Genomic DNA, 22,620 nt, shown 5'->3' with positions numbered 1-22,620 from the left:
GGGAATTGAACCTGCGTCTATAAGGTTGTTAGATTTTGAACTCACCGCACGCAGAACTTAGCTAGCGAGACATTTCAATGATGTGGGAAGATATAGCAACTAACCGTTTTAAACTTTTTTGACAGTTGCTTATTCTCTTAGTTTAATAAAATAAGTTTGATTCTTGTGGAATTAAAATATTAAAATACAACAAAATGTAGACTAATAAAGCAATTTATTAGATATGAAGATTGGTAGAAATTGTATTGGTAATCAAATTATGTAAATCAAAGCATTACCTATTATAGGTACCTACATTTTCCAAATAGGTATGTAGGTCCTAATATTTTATTACAATACTGGAACATTTAAAATTACGTACCTGTTACTTTTAAAAACTGTTTAAAAAGTCACTACAATTATAAACTTGCTTTTTCTGTCTGTCCTCATAATAAAAACTAATATACTACATACAATTTGTTTACCCATAACCATTGACGTATTAATAAAATAACCGACATATTGAACAATTGTTGACAGGTCATTGTAAGTACCCAATCAGAGGACGTATAACGTTTAAGCTGCGCCGTGTACCAAGATTTTGATGATTTCGCGTACATATAAATTTACTCCCAACGCTCTTAAAGAAGTGTAACTTCAAAAAAGTTTGACCTGCTGCAATCTCCGCAAAAATTGTACGCTTTTTCGAACAAAAAATGCATTTTTATTTTATACACTCCCAATCTATGAGCCTATGAAAAATAAGCAAGTTTTTTAAAACCCTCAACTCGGCGGGTGAATTTTTTAAATGAAATTTGAAATTTTTAAATTGGTTGCATTCCACTTAAAAAAAATAAAAACGAAAAGATGACTATTTGGCGGTAGGGGGTTGGGAGGTAGCGAGTTAAAATTGCGCTGTCATATTTTTAACCGCATAGAAGGTAAAAAAAGAATTCCGTGAGTAAGGGCATTTTGCCTATCTTAAATGGGTGCCCTTTGACCTCGGACTTCCGGTTCTGAGTTGCAACTGGAACTACTGTTTTAAAATCGCCGAAAGAGTACAAGCGATATATAATTCGACGCGCCTTTTAACAAGAAGAGAACTTTCTTCTTTTTAAGAAGAACAGAATATACTTTTACTTTAAATATTCCTTCCGGTTTCCGGTTAAACAGAGGCTACAAATTTTCTTTAGTTTTGTAGACTGTTGTTATTAATTATACCGAAACAAAAGATTACTATTTTTTGCCTTCTCTAAAGGAACGGCTAAGTGAATCTCATCTCATCCCAATATCGCCCCGGCGTATCCCGTTTTGTGTACTTAGTTTTTACGGGCCATCAACATCCACCCCTGTAGATGGAGGAAAAAAAGTTAATGAATTTAAATTGAATATGGAGCATGTTTGGTGCCTGAGGGGATGTATAAGCAACATTATAATAAATTTGTCGGTGGCGGTCGTGGCGGTGGTGGAGGTGGTAGTGGCAGTGCCGGTGCGGTCTAGACCACCGCCACCGCCGCATCGTATCGCATCGAAGAGTTTCGGGTCGATAGAGATGCCATCGCCATCCCAACCCAGCTGTTTCCAGGGGCGGCTTTCCTTATATTGGATTAACATCAGCTGGTTGCAGTGATATGGGAGATACCTGTCCCATATCACTGGCTGGTTGTCTGTGTATATATTATACTAATTTGATACCGCTTACCTAGAAAATATTTTGATAGCCTTTTCTTTTCTTTATTTCTTCTATTTCTGTTGTTGGAAATATTTTATATATAATATAAACTCACCGGCACAAAATTTCGCCACCCAAAATTTTTGATTAAGTTTGATAATTTATAACTTTATTATTTGTACTCCGATTTTCAAGATTCCTGCAACAGTTTATATGTATATGTTTTGGTGTCGTTTGTTATTATTTAGGTAACAAAAATTTTTTGCTTAGATGGCATTATAGAGGGTGAATGGAAACGTTGTATTCTTTCCAAACTTTAAAAAATTATGTGGAAAAATTGGAGAGTTGATTTTGTTTCATACTCCTTTAATGTTATCCTGGAGGTATCCCTAAGACTTTGTTTTTTGAATTATCCGAATATCTCTTTTCTTGTAAAAGAGGTAAATAAAACACTGCTTTGAAGGTTTATTTAATTAGAAATATGAAACGCAGTAAAATTAACAATAAAAAACAAAATTAACAACAAAACAAAACAATTCAATAGCGGGTATTCCACCCCTCGCAGCAACGACTGCTCGCAATCTGTTTGGCATCGAATAAAGATGTGTTATTCTTGCCTGGGGAATAGCCCGGTATTCTTCTATCAGGGCCATGACTGTACCAAATCTGGAGGCCTTCAATACACATGGTTTCAGTTTTCTTAATGTTCACTTGCAGATGGTTCTATAATTATCGGATTTATGGAAGCTGCCTTTTTATGTATTGACGTTATTGTAGATTTTGGCCAGTCATCGGGCCGTTGCTTGGAATGTCATATGTACAGAGCAAGTGAAGCTATTTTATCCCGGATTCTTTTATGGCCTTGAACACATTTGCTATTATCATATTTGTACATGGCACATTGTTATATTTGAGTTTACTGATCGCCAGGCTTATGTCATTCTCGAGTATATTAGGTCCTTCTTTCATTTCTTTAGGGATTTGGTGAACAAGTTCTTGGCATTGATCATTTTTATATAGGTCCTGGCAATATTATCTCCATTTCTCTGCTATATCTTCTATTTTGGTTTTCAGGGTTTCGTTAAACAGTCTTGCATTTTTGTTTTATTTCTCTGTTGAGGTTTTTAAACTCACTTTTTCCGTTTCACTATGTAGGTACACCACTTTGACAAAGATTTCTTTTATTCTCAATTATTTCAAGGGTTTCATCTGTTATCCAGTGTTTCTGTTTCATAGGATTATTTAGCTTTAAGCGATTAATTGGTGTTGTTACACAAAGTTTAATGGTATCCCACATTTCTTGTGATGTACCCTTACGAATAGAGGGCATACATTTTTTGCACTTCTTGGAGAAGATCGTCCGTCTTTCTTAGTTCTATCCTTTTATCTCCTTTAGTTTGTTGGACACTTTATATTTGAGCTTTCCTTTACTTGCGAGGAAAGTATGATCTGATTCGCATATCGTCCCTGGATTTGATCTGTCTGTTTGGATTGATTATCTACAGCAAATATTTGTGATGATATAATCGATTTGATTTCTAGATCTATCTCCAGGATTTTTCCAAGTATGGTGTATGAAGTAAGCGTACATGGTGTTTAAATCGAGTATTCATGATTTGCTTTGAATTTTCTAGATGTAGTAGAATGAATGGCTCTCTGGATTCACCTTATAGTTGGGAAGTTTGAGAAGGTGAATTTTGTGAAAGTTGAGGGCCCAACAAAGATTGTGACGGTGAATACTGTGGAGTGTGAGAGATGATCAGTGGGTCGTTTTGAGATTGTGATTGGATATTGCTCGATATAGAAAGGGGGATCAGAGGGATGGTATTGGATGGTGGTTGTAGCGGATTCCTAAATTCTGATTGTAAGGTTTGGTGTTCAGAATGAAGAAATTCATATTCTGTAGGTGTTATTTTCATGGCTCACTAATATTAACTCTGGTATGACAGAGGGACCCCAGACGTTCAGATACAATGAGCGTCTCTTTGCAAAGACAATGAAAGTAACAAGAGACTTACTCAACACACACACTACACATGACACTAGGTACCTAACTGCAAAAATTCACCGTACCTACCATGCCAATGGCCATTAGTTGTCGAGGCATTAGCTAAATAGAAAAATAAAAAAAAACTCTGGTATGACATAATTATTTTAGAGCTTCATTTACATGAATTTGTAGTTTTTCCGTATATTGTTCTCTAGAATTACAATTTTTTGTTTAAGTGCCGTCTATGCAAACATACTTTAAACTCATTGTGTCAACATCTACCATATCGTTCTAGTTTTCACATTTTGATATCTTATCAGTTAACAAATTATTCAACACTAATATTTAATCAACGAACGTATCTACATGAGATTGTGTCTTACAATAATTAATCTTACTTATTTTAGCACCTAAAAGAAGTAAATAAAAAAGATATGAGTCTGTCAAAATTTGCTATTTTAAATAACGTTTACTGGTAGTTAATATTTCTTGTGATTAACATGGGTGTCATCTTATCAACGTTAGGTATACAGGAACCAAAACTTTCGTTAAGGCCACAAAAAGTGGTCGTCGGAACTATACATGGAACTCAAATAACATTAGCTTATGTGCTTAACACTTTTGTAAGCATTTTTGGTAAGTTTTTATTTTACTTTATAGGTAAATAGGAAATTTTCAGAAAACCCATTGCCTTGACTACCTACGTTTCGGTACGGTCACACTTGCCATTGTCAAGTCAGGAAGTAACGCTCCTTGCTGCTGCTTGAAGTAAACTGTTTACTTGCTATGATCACACGCTGTAATGTTTTACTAGGACTCATCAGATCTCACCTTTTAGTTTCATCCCCCCTGTGGAGTATTGTGCGCTTAGGAGTTTCTTGGTTTCTTGGCCAAAAGTGTAAGATTGCTGACTGGCCGGGTCGCGAATTTACAAAAGCTATACTAATTTAGTCATGGGAGCGACTGAATTCGAGTAGGTTTTGTAAGCACAATATTAGTTACATATTCTATACTATTACGGTCCACAAATTAACTGTATTGGTGTAGGATTTGTAAGCAAAATTTTTGATTATTATTGAGTAAATGTCTATACTGTTTCAGTCATGTAAGTAAAACTAATCAAGTATGGACCATTCCACGAATATACGTCTGTTCCAGACCATCGCAACAACGAATATTTTAGTGTGCAACAGAAGAAGTACGAAAGTAAATGGCTCTAAAAATTATTTCAATAAACAAGAATGTAATTTGCAATTTAGTTTCGTACTTCTTATGTTGCACACTAAAATATTCGTTGTCGCGATGGTCTGGAACAGACGTATATTCGTGGAATGGCCCATATTTACTTAAGTGGATTTATTATTTTATCATAAAATTTAGATATATTTTGAAAATTAAAATGAATAATATGTATATATTTGGATATGATTAAAAATAAAAACAATTGAATAACTACTAATGTACGAGTATATACAGTACAGTATGTCCCTGTAAGTTGGAACCATATGGAAAACTTTTTTATTATTAATTTTACGAAAAAAATTAATTCTTCATAAAAAGTTCTGCGTGGTCTAAAACCTGAGATGCAATCATCTGCTATCAAGTTTTATCAATAGGATACGAGGAATGTCAAAAAATATGAATGTATCTCATGAGTAAAGTATCTACCTGTATATATTTCACAAGATTAAAAATTGTTATTACGAAAATTTGTTTGGACTTAAAAATAATGTTATGCATTACATTCTTCTAATTGAAAGGAAAATTGAAACTTTTTCTCAAATTACAGATAACCAACATCATTTTTATTTATAATGACTCCGAAATTATTAGTTTTACGAAAAAAAAGTTATTCTTTATAAAAACTATTTGTATGGTGTGAAAACTAAGATACAACCATAATTTATCAAATTGTATCAATTTTAAACGAGGTTTGTCAAAAAAATATGAATATCGTTAAAGAGTAAAGTACCTTTATAGATCCCAATATTTCTTAAAAGATGTAATTGTATACTCATACATGTTTTTTAAATCTGAACAACTTTTTATAACAAAATTTTTCAATATTGTGCAAAATAAAAGTACTTTACTCTTGAGCGAAAGTCATTTTTTGACACACCCCGTATAAAATTGATAAAATGTGAAATATTATGATTGACGCTTATTTTGTAGAACGTGCAAAACTTTTTATAAAGAATATATTTTTTTGGTCAAATTAACAATTTCGAAGTTATCATATTTAAATAAAAATTATGTTTTGTATCTTCAAAAAAATTGTTTTCAATTAGAAGAATGTAATTGCGCATTAGAACATAATTTTTAATTCCAAACAACTTTAGATAATAACAAGTTTCAATATTGTGGAATATAAAGGTGCTTCACTCTTGAGAGAAAATCATATTTTTTGACATACCTAGTATACTATTAATAAAATTTGATACCTGATGATTGTATCTTAGTCTTTATATAAACGTATAAATCTTTATTTATACATCCATGACTGAAACAGTATAGATATTTACTCAATAATAATCAAAAATTTCGCTTACAAATCCTACACCAATACAGTTAATTTTGGACCGTTATAGTATAGAATATGTAACTAATATTCTGCATACAAAACCTACTCGAATTCAATCGTTCCCATGACTGAATTAGTATAGCTTTTGTAAATTAGCGGCCGGGTCAGCGCACCTTCTATCTTGTTTATTGTCTGGATAAACGGTGTACTAGTTCCTTCCATTCTCTTCTATTTGTTGCTCTGTTTTTGACTTAACCCCATTTTAGTCCAATTTTTTCGTGTTCTCTCGTTGTGGTTCTTTTCCAGCTGTTGTTTGGTCTTCCTCTGTTTCTTTTCCACTACGGTTGGTATTCAAGCGCTTGTCTTGCTATGTTGCTTGTATCTTTCCTCAAAGTATGACCAATTCATTTCCATTTTGTTTCATTGACTGTAGTACATGTTAGTTTGCCCAGTAGATATATTCTCAGGGTTTTTCTTTAAAATTTGTTTACAAATATTTGCAGTTTTTTAGTTGTAGTTTCGTCCTCTTTCCATGTTTCTGCTCTGTAAAGTAATATTCTTTTAGCTCCGGTGATTCTACTTCATTGTCTACGACTTGTATTATTTCATTTCTTATTCTGTTTGCTTGTTTATACTCTACTTCTCGTATATTTCTTTGTGCTCTTTTTCTGTTAGGTTTCTTATGATTGTATATTATGTGTTCGCAGGACGTTTTCGTGTACTGTTTTATCTAATATATTTAGCATCTCATCTATGAACTTTCTTTTTTATCTTCTCTGGCTTGTTTTTTGCTCCTGCGTTTTGGCCTTGGATTTCCGATCCTTCCTTGTGCGAGATATTTTCTTTGATTTTTTCCTCCTTTCTTTCATCAGTTGTAAAGTATCGTTAGTTTTCCATTTTTTATTTTGTCTTTTTTTTCAATTTGATCGTTTATCTTGCTGTATTTATCATTACTTCTGTAAAATACTTCCATGTTTCTTAGACTGGCTTTCCAGTTTGTTGTGATATAGTTCGGTTTATTGCCAGTTTCTCAATGGATTTATTTCTTATACTTTCTTGTTTTAGGACATCGACGTCGTATTTGTTCCTTCTGTTGGTTTTTTGGTTTCCATCTCTAATTTCAAAATTTGGCTAATTTCATTCTTAAGTTCGCTCTAACTAGCATCTTGTCTGACCTCACATCAGCACCTCTTAAGCTCCTGACATCTTGCAACCAGCTTCTCTATTTATATTCCATTGTTATGTGGTCTGTTTGGTTCTTGTACTTCCCTTTTGGTGATTTCTATGTTTCCTTATGTATCAACTTATGTTTAAAGATACTTCCACCTATTATAAGTTCATTTTGTTCAAAAAATGAACATACAAAACTATTGTGTTCACTATTGTGAATAATATAGGTGTTTCTCTCACCTATTCCCTCCTTTTCCTTCACTTGTTCATATCCTGTATTATCATTGCCTATTTTAGCATTAAAGCCTTTCATCATTATATTCATATCTCTTCTATATTTATTATTAATCCCTTTGTTAGTAAAATTCTTTCTCATCTTCGTCGCTTTTATTTTTAGGGGCATATACGAACATAGCACTACTAGGTTATAGTATATAGCCTTCAGTCTCTCCCAAGTAATTCTTTCAGATACTGGATCCCACTCTATTAGAGCCCTGCTTCCCTTTTGGGCTAACAGTATTGCCACTCAATTTTATTGTTTATTATTTACGTTTGTGTTGCCAGAACATATCATTAGTTATCCACGAGGAAAAAAAATTTCCTGTAGTTGGCTGTATACCATTTATTACAAAAAACCATAAAATTCTTTATAAAAATTTTTTATAGTTTTTTTTATATCATTAGTTGTTGGTCTCCTACTCGGGTTGATCTTCTTTTATTTCATTGTATTTCGCTTAATATAACATTGTCTAAATTATACTTATCAATATCTTAGTTTATTTACTCCAATTTGCCAGTTTCGTAAGGAGTTCTTACATTCCATGCTCCCATGAACATATCCTCTCTTGTGTCTATTGCGGGTTTATCTTTCGTTCTTGCTCTTTTCCTATTCTTAACATTGCTCAATTCCTTTTTCTTTGCTCATCAGATAGTGGTAGATTAAGATTAAAAGCAAACTTAACTAGAAAACAAAAACAAATATGTATACAGGGTGAGTCACCACTAACGGGACGGAAGATAACAGCGAAATGGTAAAAGATTTGAAAAAATTTTTAAATTAATAGTTTGTAAGTTGATCAAAGCTACATTTTAAAATTATTTTGAAATATACAGGGTGTCCCAATAAATGGCGGCGTATCAAAGTTATATTTTTTCTTATGGAACACCCTATATTTTATTGCATTTTTTAATTGTCCCTAAAAAATAAGGTATAGTTTCATAAGGCTTCCCTATACCTATGTATAGAGTGTTCAGAGGTATGTTGACTTTTCTTAAAATGTAGAGTTTTAAAAAAAGGCTTATTCCGAAGTTATTTAAGAAATTATAAAAAAATTGCTTGTACATCTAAATAGTTGAATATTGGTTTAATGTATTCCATGATTGATTATTACACATTTATTTACAGGGTGTTTGTTAAGTACATTGACTTTGAAATTTATTAGACTCTGCCAATTATTGTACAAGTGCGTATTACCGAAGATTGCCGAACGAAGTGACCCAAGTTCATTTGCCAGGGTTACTGGGTGACGAAAAAGTACATAACGACGAGAATATACACAAAACCAACGCTTCGATGAACGAACATTTTTACTCCTTACATTCAAGTTATTGTAATTTGTTTTAGATCTGTTGTATTAAAATTTACGTGAAATTCTGAAAATTCTTCACCACATCCACAACTATTGGTCCTTCGAACAACGAATCTACAGTGCCAGCAGAACTACAAAAGAAAATAGCAGCTTTACATTCTACGAACCGACGTCGTACTTGACCCGCTGTATCAACCCCAGGAAGCTACATTATTTACAACACTGAATACTGAATCCTTTTTATAGTTTCACATTTTTTCAGTCTCTATTTGATAAATATTTTAAGTACATGAGTTTCAATCTAAATTAATATATTTATTTCGAATAGTGACATATTTGACGTTTTACCTACTCTCGTATTCATTGTGAATGTGCTAGCTGATTTTTTATTTTATGATGACAGATCGTAACTAAACGTTAATAATAATTCTTACGTACATAATAATTGAATTACAAAACATTTATTTCCGTTTTCTGCACTTGAATAAATCATTTCTTTTTATTTAATTACATTCATCGAAGATCAAATATTTATTTCTTTAAACATCAAACACATTTTGATTGTTTATCTCTGTATAATAATATACGCCACATACATACATAATATTTAATTATTTTGCATCCTCATAAATTTTGGTCAAATTGTCAAAAATGTCAGACCAAAACAAAACAAAGAGAATGGCCACTAAAGGTGCTCTTACACGTTTAACAACATATTTTCGAAGTATAGAAAATAATGAAATTATCGACCTCGTAGATTTAGAAATGCGATTATTCAAAGCCGAAGGGCTTTTAGATGTTTTTAATGAGGTTCAGATGCTTATTGAAACTGATGATCCTGACTGCGAGGAAAATTATGACACATTACATGCCATTGAAAGGCAGACTTTTGAGGACAGATATTTTAAAATAATATCTGACATCAAAAAACTTATTTTATCTAGACGACCTACTGAAACGTCTGATTCACGTAGTGTCAATGGTTCAATAGCAGCTAGGCCTACAAATACAAGCAACATTAAGTTACCTCCATTGAATCTAGCTACATTTGATGGATCGTTTGATCAATTCCTCTTCTTTCGCGACAGTTTTAATTCTATTATTAATGATGATACTTCACTTTCCAATGTACAAAAGTTTCATTACTTACGTCTGTCATTACGTGGCATAGCTGCCGACACTATTAAATCTTTGCAAGTCTGCGATGCAAACTACGACATTGCTTGGAGTTTATTGATCGAAAGATTTGAAAATAAACAGTTACTTGTAAACAATCACATTAAAGCTCTCTTTAACCTACCACTAGTCACAAAAGAATCAAATCAAGGTCTCAGACAACTTCTAGACAATACACAAAAACATTTACGTGCTTTAGAAGTTTTAAAACGCCCCACTAAACACTGGGATGATTTGATTATTTATTTGTTAACAACAAAATTTGATAACTCAACAAGACGCTCTTGGGAGTCACAAAATTGTAAAGACAACCTACCAGTTTTAGATGATTTACTGAAATTTTTAAAAGAACGATGTCGTATCTTAGAGTCATTAGATAACTACAATGATAATAAACAGGATCAAAATTCACCACGATACAAAGGTAATAAGTCTGAAACAAGAGCCTTTGTTTCTAACACAGAGAATAGGTTTAAATGCAACTTTTGTAACAAGGAACATAAAATATATTATTGTCCTGACTTCTTAAAACTAAATCCTACTAATAGGTTAAACAATGCAAAACGTCTACGTTTATGCCTTAATTGTCTTGGCACATGCCATCGTACTAAGGATTGTCGTTCTACTGGTTGTAGAAAATGTGGAAAGATCCATCACACTCTGTTACACTTCGAGAATTCACAATCCTCAAATTCAGTTTCCACAGAAAACAATTCTTCTCAATCTTCATTACCTTCCAATGTTCCAAACACTGGGCTGCAGTCAAATGAATCTACTTCTACCTCTAACTTCTCTTCAACACATCATATAAGCTCAAGTGTTCACACTGCTATTAAACCGTATATTCTACTCTCAACTGCTGTTGTTAACGTTTTTGACAAGTTCGGCAACTCACATAAATGCAGAGTACTCTTGGACAACGGAAGTCAATCCAACTTTATATCTGAGAAATTTTGTGATATTTTACAACTTTCAAAGGAAAAAATCAACACTTCGATCTCGGGAATTAATCAATTAACTCACAATATTAACTTCCGGACATCACTAACATTTAAATCAGATATTAACAATTTCTCGAAAAAAATATCTTGTCTAATTTTGCCCAACATAACAAGTAATTTACCTTACATACAGATCAATCGTTCCCAGCTCAATATTCCAACAAAATTACTTCTAGCTGACCAGAATTTTGAAAAACCTGGTCCAGTAGACCTTCTTATTGGAGCTGACACATTTTGGGATATTTTAAGCGTGGGACAAATCAAACTTGGTCCTGGGTTACCGATCATTCAAAAAACCACTCTTGGTTGGATAATTTCTGGCCCAATTCCAACAAATATTCAACACCACCCCCAACATAATTGTTACTTTTCTTCTACCAGTGAATTAGATTCACAGCTCACAAAGTTTTGGGAATTAGAGGAGTGTCCTAAAACTAAGTTTGTTTCCGAAGAAGACATCTATTGTGAAAATCATTTTAAGCAGCATATTTCTCGCCATTGTGATGGTCGTTTTATCACTACTCTTCCACTAAAGGAATCTCCATCAGTTTTAGGGGATTCTCTAACTACTGCCAAAAAACGTTTTTTAAACTTAGAGAGAAAACTTGAAAATAACATTCAATTGAAATTAGAATATCATGACTTCATACGTGAGTACATTAAACTTGGTCACATGTCCCTAATAAATGACACTAATGATAATTCGGGATTCTTCTTACCTCATCACTGCGTTTTAAAAGAAACTTCAACCACTACAAAGTTAAGAGTTGTATTTGATGGTAGTGCGAAAACTACCACAGGCTACTCATTAAATGACATCATGTATGTCGGCCCTCATTTACAAGATAATTTATTTTACATTTTACTTAGATTTCGTCAACATAAATTCGTACTGGGTGCAGATATAACTAAAATGTATCGTCAGGTTTTCCTTACTCCTGAACAACGTTACCTTCAAAAGATCCTTTGGAGATTTAATAAAAATGATGAAATTTCTGCTTATACACTGAATACTGTTACCTACGGTACTGCATCAGCAGCGTTTCTTGCCATTAGGTCTCTTCATGAAATTGCTCATCGACATATTTCCGAATACCCAAAAATTTCCTCTATAATTTTGCACGATTTTTATGTAGATGATCTATTAACTGGTTGTGACACATCGGAAGAACTCCGAGAAATCAAGGAAACTATTTCATATTTATTATCTTCCTACGGTTTTCCTCTGAGAAAATGGACTACCAATGATTCGTCTCTACAAAATCATTCTGATCCTGATTTTTTGCATTTTGGTTCTGACGAACATAAAAAAACACTAGGATTACTTTGGAATCCGTCTTGTGATTCCCTACAATATTCTATAAATATCTCCACAATTAACTTAAAGATTAGCAAAAGACAGATTTTATCCTGTACAGCACAAATATTTGATCCTTTGGGGTTACTTTCACCCGTAACAGTTATATCGAAAATTATTCTTAAAGAGCTCTGGAAACTCAAGATAAGTTGGGATGAATCTGTTCCTGAAAGTATTTACACACTTTGGTCGAAATACTACTTCGAACTTACAAAATTAAACACTTTAAAAATACCTAGACATGTACTTTCTTCTAACCCAGTTTCTGTTCAACTTCATGGGTTTTCTGACGCCTCGGAGGCGGCTTACGGTGCATGTATTTACATATGCTGCACAGATACATTTGGAAATTACACTTCAAATCTTTATTGTGCTAAAACTCGAGTTTCTCCTATGAAACTTGTAACCATTCCAAGACTCGAACTTTGTGGGGCATCACTACTTTCTGAACTTGTCGAAAAGGTCACTTCATCTGTAAATGTCTCCTTTAAAAACATTACGTATTGGACTGACTCTAAAATTGTTATTTCATGGATAAACACCTCTCCCCATTTACTTAAGACTTTTATAGCAAATCGAGTATCACAAATACATAAACTGACCAACCCTGAATTTTGGAAATATATTAATACTTATGATAATCCAGCAGATCTACTGTCACGAGGTATAAGTCCTTCTTCGCTCAGTAATTCCCACATATGGTTTCATGGCCCTTCTTGGCTCACTTTGCCTCAAGAAGAATGGCCTCAATATACAAAACATCAAGAAGTTTGTATAACTTCTGAATTACCTGAACTGCGTAACAAAACTCTTGTGTTTCATCACATCAACAACGAATTTACCTTTTACTACAAATATTCTTCATTAAATAAACTAACACGCGTCTTTGCTTATGTCTTAAGATTTAAAGACAATCTGTCGATTCATAAACATTTACGAATAACAGGTCCCTTGACCACAATAGAACTCAATAATTCCCTTTTAACCTTAATTAGGTTCGTACAACGTCAGTCATTTCCATATGATTATGATGCACTTTCCAATTCCAACCAAATTGACAAAAGAAGTAAACTTCTTGGCCTAACTCCATTCTTTGATACAACAACAAAATTAATACGCGTTGGCGGTCGTTTACATCATTCGTCATTTGATTTTAACAAGAAACACCCCATAGTCCTACCTCAGAAAGATCGCCTCACGATACTCATTGCTCGCCATGAGCATTTGAAACTTTTACATATTGGTCCTCAAGCACTTCTTGCTTCCTTAAGAGAAAATTACTGGCCAATATCAGGGCGCAATTTGGTTCGAAAAATTGTTCGTGATTGTGTCCGATGTTTTAGATTTAACAATAAACCCGAACAGTATCTTATGGGCAATCTTCCGGAGTCACGAGTTACCCCTTCACGTCCCTTCACGGTTTCTGGTGTCGATTATGCTGGTCCCGTTTTATTACGAGATAGAAAGGGTCGTAATTACAAAACTTCTAAAGCTTATATTGCTCTCTTTATTTGCTTCGCCAGTAAGGCTATACATTTAGAAGTTGTCAGTGATCTCACGACAGAATGCTTCTTAGCGGCATTACGCCGATTCACGGCCCGACGCGGTAAATGCTCCGAAATATTTTCAGATAACGGCAGCACTTTCGTGGGAGCAAATAATGAACTCAGACAATTTTTTAACACAAATGCTGATCACATTATTACAGACCTCTCAATCGACGGTATTCAATGGCATTTCATTACTCCACGTGCTCCCCACTTCGGTGGATTATGGGAGTCAAACATTAAATCAGTTAAGCACCACATGAAACGTGTAGTAGGTAATGCAATTTTAACATTTGAAGAATTTACCACGGTTTTATATCAAATAGAGGCTTGTCTCAATTCTAGACCACTCTATCCTCTTTCTAATGACCCAAATGACCCTAACCCTCTTACTCCTGCACACTTATTAATTGGATCTTCATTGACGAGTATACCACAACAAAACTTAATGGACATTAATGAAAATCGTCTTTCAAGATTCCAAAGGGTGCAACAGATATTACAGCACTTTTGGACAAGATGGTCCAAAGAATATGTATCCCATCTTCAGCAGCGGGTCAAGTGGAAGGAGAATTGCCAACAGCTGATCCAGCCTGGACGCATGGTTCTAGTAAAGGATGATGGACTTCCTCCCTTGAAGTGGCAGTTAGGCAGAATTTTAAAAACCTACACCGGAAGTGACAATATTGTGCGGTCGGTTGTGATAAAGACAAACTCTGGTGAGATTAAACGACCGGTTGTGAAATTATGTGTTCTGCCTAACCAAGATCAATAACTTTTGTTTGAAAACTATAATTAATATGATCTTTGACTTTTTCTTTAAGACTTTTTATTGAAACCCGGTCTTTGGGGTTTCAAGGTGGGGGAGTATATGTTAAGTACATTGACTTTGAAATTTATTAGACTCTGCCAATTATTGTACAAGTGCGTATTACCGAAGATTGCCGAACGAAGTGACCCAAGTTCATTTGCCAGGGTTACTGGGTGACGAAAAAGTACATAACGACGAGAATATACACAAAACCAACGCTTCGATGAACGAACATTTTTACTCCTTACATTCAAGTTATTGTAATTTGTTTTAGATCTGTTGTATTAAAATTTACGTGAAATTCTGAAAATTCTTCACCACATCCACAACTAGTGTTCACAATTTACAGTTTCATTATTGGATCATTCAATGTGTCATATGATGCTTATTTTAAATAGAATACCATGTATATGAGTAAACAATTATACTAAACAAATTTACCTCTTTCTAATGGTATATGGATGTCCTATACCTAGGTCTCATAGTTTTTGCGTAATTTACAATTCTTTAAATTATTAATCTGTAAATCCATTTTAAAACAAAAGATGTAGTTAATTAATGTCATTGTACCGCATTGTCATTTCATGACAGTACGGTCTGGCAATTATCTTATAATTAATGTATTCCATGATTGATTATTACCCATTTATTTACAGGGTGTTCAAAATTTACAGTTTTATTATTGGATTATTCAATGTGTCATATGGTGCTTAATTTAAATAGAACACCGTATATAAATGATTTATTATACTAAACAAAGGTTTCTCTTTCGAATGGTATATGGATGTTCTATTTCTATAACTAGGAGTCATAGTTTTTGCGTAATTTACAATTTTCTTAAACGGTAAATCGATTTTAAAAATATTTGTTTTAGAGTCACCCTCGATTTTTAAACCCAATATCTTGGCATAGTTGGTATAAACGAGTGTAGTTGTAAATAAAAATGTATACTTTTATATGCTGATTTGTAAAATAAATTTTTTCGTTATTGAAAATAATTAAATACATAACGAAACAAAGAAATTTATAAAACAAATACATAAATAATACAAAATGAACCATCAATTACTATAAGTAAAAAATTATCAGTTATGCAATAAATGTTAAAAATGTTTGCTTTCTTGTGCAATACAACAAGCGATATTATCTTTAAATGATTTGCTTACATTATTTTACATAGAGGGTGTTATAGACGAAAAAGCGTTTGAAATTCTTAATTGCATATCATCTGGAGTAGGTAGTAGGAAGTGTAGTATAATATACAATATTTCTAATAAAACCCCGTTTAAAAAATCCATCTTTGTCAATCCTGGATCTTGGTGACCTAGGTGGCTTTCGGAGATAGCGTGATTGTTCATTTTTAGTAACAATTAAATTTGAATATCATACACAAATGTTTATATTTTTGATAATTACCTGACCGTACTGTAATAAAATGACAATGTCATATATACAATGACCTTAATTAACTACATCTTTTGTTTTAAAATCGATTTACCGATTAAGAATTTAAATAATTGCAAATTACGCAAAAACTGTGAGACCTAGGTATAGGACATCCATACATCATTCGAAAGAGGTAAATCTCTTTAGTATAATTATTTATTAATATACATGGTGTTCCATTTAAAATAAGGATAATATGACATATTGAATAATCCAATAATGAAACTGTAAATTTTGAACACTCTGTAAATAAATGCGTAATAATCAATAATAGAATACATTCGACCAGTATCCAATTATTTAAATTTAAAAGTATTTTTTTTGTAATTTCTTAAATAACTTGAGAATAAGTCTTCTATTAAAACTTTAAATTTTAAGAAAAGTCAACATAACTCCGAACACTCTGTACATAAGTATAGGGAAGCCTTATGAAACTATACCTTATATTTTGCGGACAATTAAAAATGCAATAAAATACAGGGTGTTTCATAAGAAAAGATATAACTTTGATACGTCGCCATTTATTGGGACATCCTATATATTTTAAAATAATTTTAGAATGTAGCTTTTATCAACTTACAAACTATTCATTTAAAATTTTTTACAAATCTTTTACCATTTCGCTGTAATCTTCCGTCCCGTTAGTGGTGACTCACCCTGTATACTGTTATAAATTTAGAATACATATTTTTTTACAGCTGTATTGATGATCGTTCTCTTGGAGTTTGGTACAATACCTGCAGTACAACAAGGTTTTTATTGTGGAGATCCTCTTATATCACATAAATATACCGGTGATACAATTACTCCAGTCACATTGGGATTAACAGCTCCTCTTCTAGTGATAGTGATGGTACTAGTTACAGAACTGCTGGCCCATCAGTCGATAAAGCAAATCAACCTGCATGCTGTAGCATTCTACGTTAGTGAATCTTCAGTAGGCGCGACTTTAACTTTACTGGTTACGTCAATAGGGAAAGTATTAGTTGGTGAACACAGGCCCCATTTTTTGGATACCTGTGAGCCGGACACTGCGAAGAACTGTTCTATAGGGACGTTTATAGAAACTTATACCTGTACGTCAACAGAATTTGAACCTTCATTTTTGGTTGACTCCTCTTTGTCATTCCCATCGGGACACTCTTCAATTGCTTGGTTTATTGGAATATTCTCAGCAGTAAGTATTTCTATAATTTTTTTTCTTAAAGTAGAGAGCATTAGTTTTAAAAATTGGAATAAATCCTTTGTAAAAGGTATAAAATTTATTAAAATCCCTAAAGGGCTACATCAGAACAAAACGTTTTCGATTTTATTACAAAATCATCATCAGTGTAAGACAGTCTGGATGCTAACTGAGCCACCAAAGAAATATAGGGGTAATAACCCTTCAAATATAAAATGTATGCTTTACAGATGCATATTTACTTAAAATGCCTTGTGATGGGCAAAAGGCAACAGGAATAATGCCCTAAGGTAAGGTATTTAAATTCCCAACATGTGGGATGCAAAAAAATTGAACAGGAATAATGCCCTAAGGTAAGGTATTTAAATTCCCAACATGTGGGATGCAAAAAAATTGAGTTTATATTTCGATGACTTTATGGCAACTGTGTATACAGTTGTATGCAACTGAGCAGTTGCCATAAAGTCATCGAAATGTAAACTCATTTTTTTTGCATCCCACATATTGGGAATTTAAATACCTTACCTTAGGGCATTATTCCTGTTGCCTTTTGCCCATCACAAGGCATTTTAAGTAAATATGCATCTGTAAAGCATACATTTTATATTTGAAGGGTTATTACCCCTATATTTCTTTGGTGGCTCAGCTAGCATCCAGACTGTCTTACACTGATGATGATTTTGTAACAAAATCGAAAACGTTTTGTTCTGATGTAGCCCTTTAGGGATTTTAATAAATTTTATACCTTTTACAAAGGATTTATTACAATTTTTGTGATTGATGGTATACAGCCAACTACAGGAAAACTTTTCTTTCCTTGTGGATTCATTAGTTTTACTTATTTGTGAATGGATTTGAAGAAAATGTTTGACGCATAGAGAGAGGCAGGTAACATAGAGAGAGTGAGCGAATGGGAGAAACACATAAAAAGAGAGAAATTAAAGAAGAATGATGCGCGAATTAACAACTGGAACATCTGTTTACTATTAAACTTGTAATCAAGAACAACAGTGCAAAGAATTGGAGAGATAGGTACCTACATCAGTAACGTTTTTGACGATGCGTCTCGAGAAAATGCTACACATACCTACATACATAATATGTATGTATACTAACTTACTGTGTTAACAAGTTAGAGAGAGGTCCCAGTATACTGATATTAGAAGTTAGAAAAGCCATATAGTAAGCTTAAAATAATAAATTACCTGGACCAGATGAAATCCCGGTTGAGCTACTTAAACTTTTGGACGAGGAAAACATTACCTACTTAACCACTTTCTTTAATAAAATTTACAACGAAGAAAAATACCAAATGATTGGTTGGAGTCATTGTTTACAACATTACCAAAGAAAACAGGCCCACCAAATGCAGCGATTTTAGACTAATCAGTTTGATGAGCCATACACTTAAGATACTTTTACGAATTATGCAAAACAGAGTATTTCTTCTGTGCAAAAGTATTGTGATAGAGTGTAGAAGTGATCTAGGAACTAACTAGAGAGGCACTATTTTGTATGCGCGTTCTCTTCCAAAAAAAAAAAAATGTTGAGTTCCGAAAGAACGTTTATGCTTGTTTCACCGACTTCGAAAAGGCATTCGACAGAGTTCAACACGATACATTTTTCGATTGCCTGCGGGCTGCAGAACTTGACCAGTACGATATATAAGACTGCTAAAATACTTATATTACAATCAAGTAGCCTCTATGCAGATTGGAGACGATCGTACTGAAAAACTACCCAATAAACGTGATATGTGTAAAAAATCTTTATGGTGGCTTTGGATGACAGACAAGATGGAGTAAAAGGCTAGGTGGAGAAGAAGTCAATATCAGATAGGCTGACGATACAATCAATTTTGCAGAAAATTTGCAAGTCTTTAGTAACTCTAGTAAGTTAACGGAGAGGCCTTAAAATTTAAGTTTCAAAGACAGTGGATGGCAATTGGAAAGATTAATATACATGAAGGTCTACTTTCTCTTAATGGAGAGGAGATAGAAGGTGTAAACTATTTTAAATATCTTGGCAGCTGGTTAAATATACATTGTGACTCTGATCAAGAAATAATAACCATGATCTAAATATTACGTAATGATTTATGACCTAGAAACCAGTATTATGAAACATAAATCTGTCGATGGATATTTGAATTCTTCTTCTATCAAGGTTCTATCTTCTATTGAAGGGTGGATATTAACATAGCAATTCTTATTTTACTTACAGCAGCAGCTCTAAATATATTAGGTATATTCGCATGAAAGTCCTCAAATGTTATAATATGTGGTCTATGCTATTATATGATTGTAAGAAGTGAACATTAAAAACCACAAGGCTTAATAAATTAGAAGCATTCTAAATATTGTGGGTTTCTCACACTTCCAATGAAGAGGTTCTTAAAATAATGAATTCAGAACCTCTGCTCGTAAAGATCATAAAGAGGAGACAAACAAAATACTTTGGCCATTGAATTAAAAGACCTAAATACCAGCTCGTTCTCCTTGTAATATAAGGAAAATTGGAGGGAAAGAGGATGCATAATATTACACAATGGTGTCGTTTCACAGTAGAAGCAATATTTCGCACAGCAGCCGATAGAGAAAGGTTTCAGGAAATTGTAAACATGATGATGGCCAACGTCTGAATATAGAAACAGCATCTAAATAAGAAAGAAGAATCACATCGTATCAATAAGTTTAAATATAATAGGTTTATAAATAGTCTATTATTTTACTTTATTTTTATTGTTGGGAGAGCTATTAAGAAACCTCATAATCACACTATTTTTTTAGTAACAATGTATGTAAGTTCATTTTGATTTTCAGTACGTAGTTCACGTAAGAATGACAACTGTCAACTCTGGTTACATCATGCGACCATTCCTAATTTCTGTTTGTCTTACCTGGTCCATGGTGTGCTCATTGTCCAGAATCACCGACAGAAGACATCATTGGTGGGACGTATTGGCAGGTAGCGTGCTTGGAATTGTCTTTGCGGTATACACGATAAAAGTGCTGCATGAAAAAATTAAAGAAAACAATGTTCCTATTTGCAATATTTGTTTGGAACGGGAAGTGCCACTTAATGGAAATGGTGTTAACACTAATTTAAGTTTTGAACTCTAAACAATAATTATTTGTTGTTATTGTATTTATTTATTTATATGTATTTTAGGTAATACAATATTTTACTTTTTTATTTTGAATGTTTATTGCGTTGACATATTGTTTGATGTGTTTCTTAACATAACGAAAACAACTTCCTTTAAGTAGATATTAGTTTAAATATTGATTTTTTAATACACCCGATATTTTTAAATGCGATGGCTCGAAGATTATCACCGACTTGATATTCGTGACCCCAAAAATCCCCGACTAACGACTTTGCACTGACTTTATATTGAATTTCCAGAAAATCCCAGGAGACGTGGTCGTTTTCTGGGTACGTGTTTATTATGAAATCATCATCATTCTCTTTGCCTTATCCCTATGCGGGGTCGGCTTCCCTAATTGCATTTCTCCATACAATTCTATCTTGGGTCATATCAATGTTAATCCCCTTTACCGACTTGTTTTGCCTAATCTTCTCCCCCCAGGTCTTCTTTGGTCTTCCTCTCCTACTCCTTCCAGGAATCTGAACTTCAGCAATTCTTCGTATTGAGTGATTAACGCCTCGACGTTGAACATGACCAAACCATCTCAACCTATGCTCTCTCATTTTGGCATCAATTGGTGCCACACCTAAACTTCCCCTAATATACTCATTTTTAATTTTATCCTTTTTTGTCACTCCACTCATCCATCTAAGCATTCTCATTTCCGCCACATGCATTCGTTGTTCCTCTTACTTTTTCACTGCCTAATATTCAGTTCCGTACATCATAGGCGGCCTTATGGCTGTTTTATAGAATTTTCCCTTCAACTTCATTGGAATTTTCCTATCACACAGCACACCACTACCTTTCTTCCACTTCATCCATCCAGCCCTAATTCTACTGCATGCATCTCCATCTATTTCTCCATTACTCTGTAATACCGATCCCAGGTACTTAAAACTATTGATTTTTACAATCAGTTCACCATCCAAAGATACCTTTTATTTGTAGTAACTCCATCTTTAAATGAGCATTCCAAATACTCTGTCTTTGTCCTACTAAGTTTTAAACCTTTTTTCTCGAGAGCTTGTCTCCACTGTTCCAGTTTTTGTTCTCTTTCAGTCTTTCCTACTAACACGACATCATCAGCATACATTAAGCACCATGGAATGTTACCCTGTAGTTTCGCTGTTATCTGGTCCAAAACTAATGAGAATAAATAAGGACTAAGCACCGAGCCTTGGTGCAATCCTACTTTCACATTAAATTTATCAGTCTCTCCCACTCCTGTCCTAACACTAGTCGTCACTCCCTCATACATATCCCTCACAATCTTTACGCATATTCACTAGGGACTCCTTTCTTATTGAATGCCTACCATATAATCTCTCGAGGAACTCTATCATATGCTTTCTCAAGATCAATGAATAACATATGAGCGTTTGTTTCTTTACTCCTGTATTTTTCCATCAACTGCCTTATAATGAAAATTGCATCTGTTGTTGATCTGCCCTGCATAAAGCCAAATTGATTCTCGGATATTTCGGTCTCTTCACGTATCCGTCTATCAATTACTCTTTCCCATATTTTCATGGTGTGGCTAAGCAGTTTTATAGCCCTTTAGTTTGTACATTGTTGTATATCGCTCTTGTTTTTGTAGACAGGTAGTAGTATACTGCTTCTCCATTCGTCTGGCATTTGTCCAACTTCCATAATTCTATTAAATAAACCTGCTAGCCACCTTGTTCCTGTCTCTCCCAATGCTCTCCATACTTTCCCAGGAATATCATCTGGTCCTAACGCTTTTCCTTTCTTTATTTTTTTAAGCGCTTGAGCCACTTTCCCGTTTGTTATTTTGGTGACCATTGCTGCTACTGTCTCCGTTGATTCCACAGGCTGTCTGTCAAATTCTTCATTTAATAAGCTGCCTTTCTCCAGTACTTTAAGTTCTTTCTCCATCTCTTTTTGACATCCTTTTCGTGAACTAGTATTTTATTATTTTCATCTCGGATACATCTAATCTGATTAAAATCTTTTGCTTTATTTGCTCTTTGTTTGGCTATTTTATATATCTTCGTTTCGCCTTC

General features: G+C 33.6%; 1 protein-coding gene across 1 annotated transcript; it reads left to right on the top strand.

The window, feature by feature from the left end:
* The first annotated feature begins 3,979 nt into the window (after positions 1 to 3,979).
* On the top strand, positions 3,980 to 20,637 carry LOC114345661 (phospholipid phosphatase 1). Its single transcript, XM_028296458.2, has 3 exons — positions 3,980 to 4,277; positions 16,958 to 17,436; positions 20,265 to 20,637. The coding sequence occupies exons 1-3, from the start codon at positions 4,142 to 4,144 to the stop codon at positions 20,562 to 20,564; spliced, it is 915 nt and encodes a 304-aa protein (XP_028152259.1). The 5' UTR covers positions 3,980 to 4,141; the 3' UTR covers positions 20,565 to 20,637.
* The last annotated feature ends 1,983 nt before the right edge of the window (positions 20,638 to 22,620 follow it).

Source organism: Diabrotica virgifera, chromosome 2 (assembly GCF_917563875.1).
Source record: "Diabrotica virgifera virgifera chromosome 2, PGI_DIABVI_V3a".
NCBI lineage: Eukaryota > Metazoa > Arthropoda > Insecta > Coleoptera > Chrysomelidae > Diabrotica > Diabrotica virgifera.
The sequence above is the reverse complement of the archived record's forward strand: the minus strand, read 5'-3'. Positions and strand labels throughout refer to the sequence as shown.

Bases quoted from the DNA above. Each gene is read 5' to 3' on its own strand.
- LOC114345661 (XM_028296458.2), top strand. From the start codon at position 4,142: ATGGGTGTCATCTTATCAACGTTAGGTATACAGGAACCAAAACTTTCG. The intron at 4,278-16,957 runs GTAAGTTTTTAT...ATTTTTTTACAG, and splicing joins CACTTTTGTAAGCATTTTTG to CTGTATTGATGATCGTTCTC. The intron at 17,437-20,264 runs GTAAGTATTTCT...TTTGATTTTCAG, and splicing joins TTATTGGAATATTCTCAGCA to TACGTAGTTCACGTAAGAAT.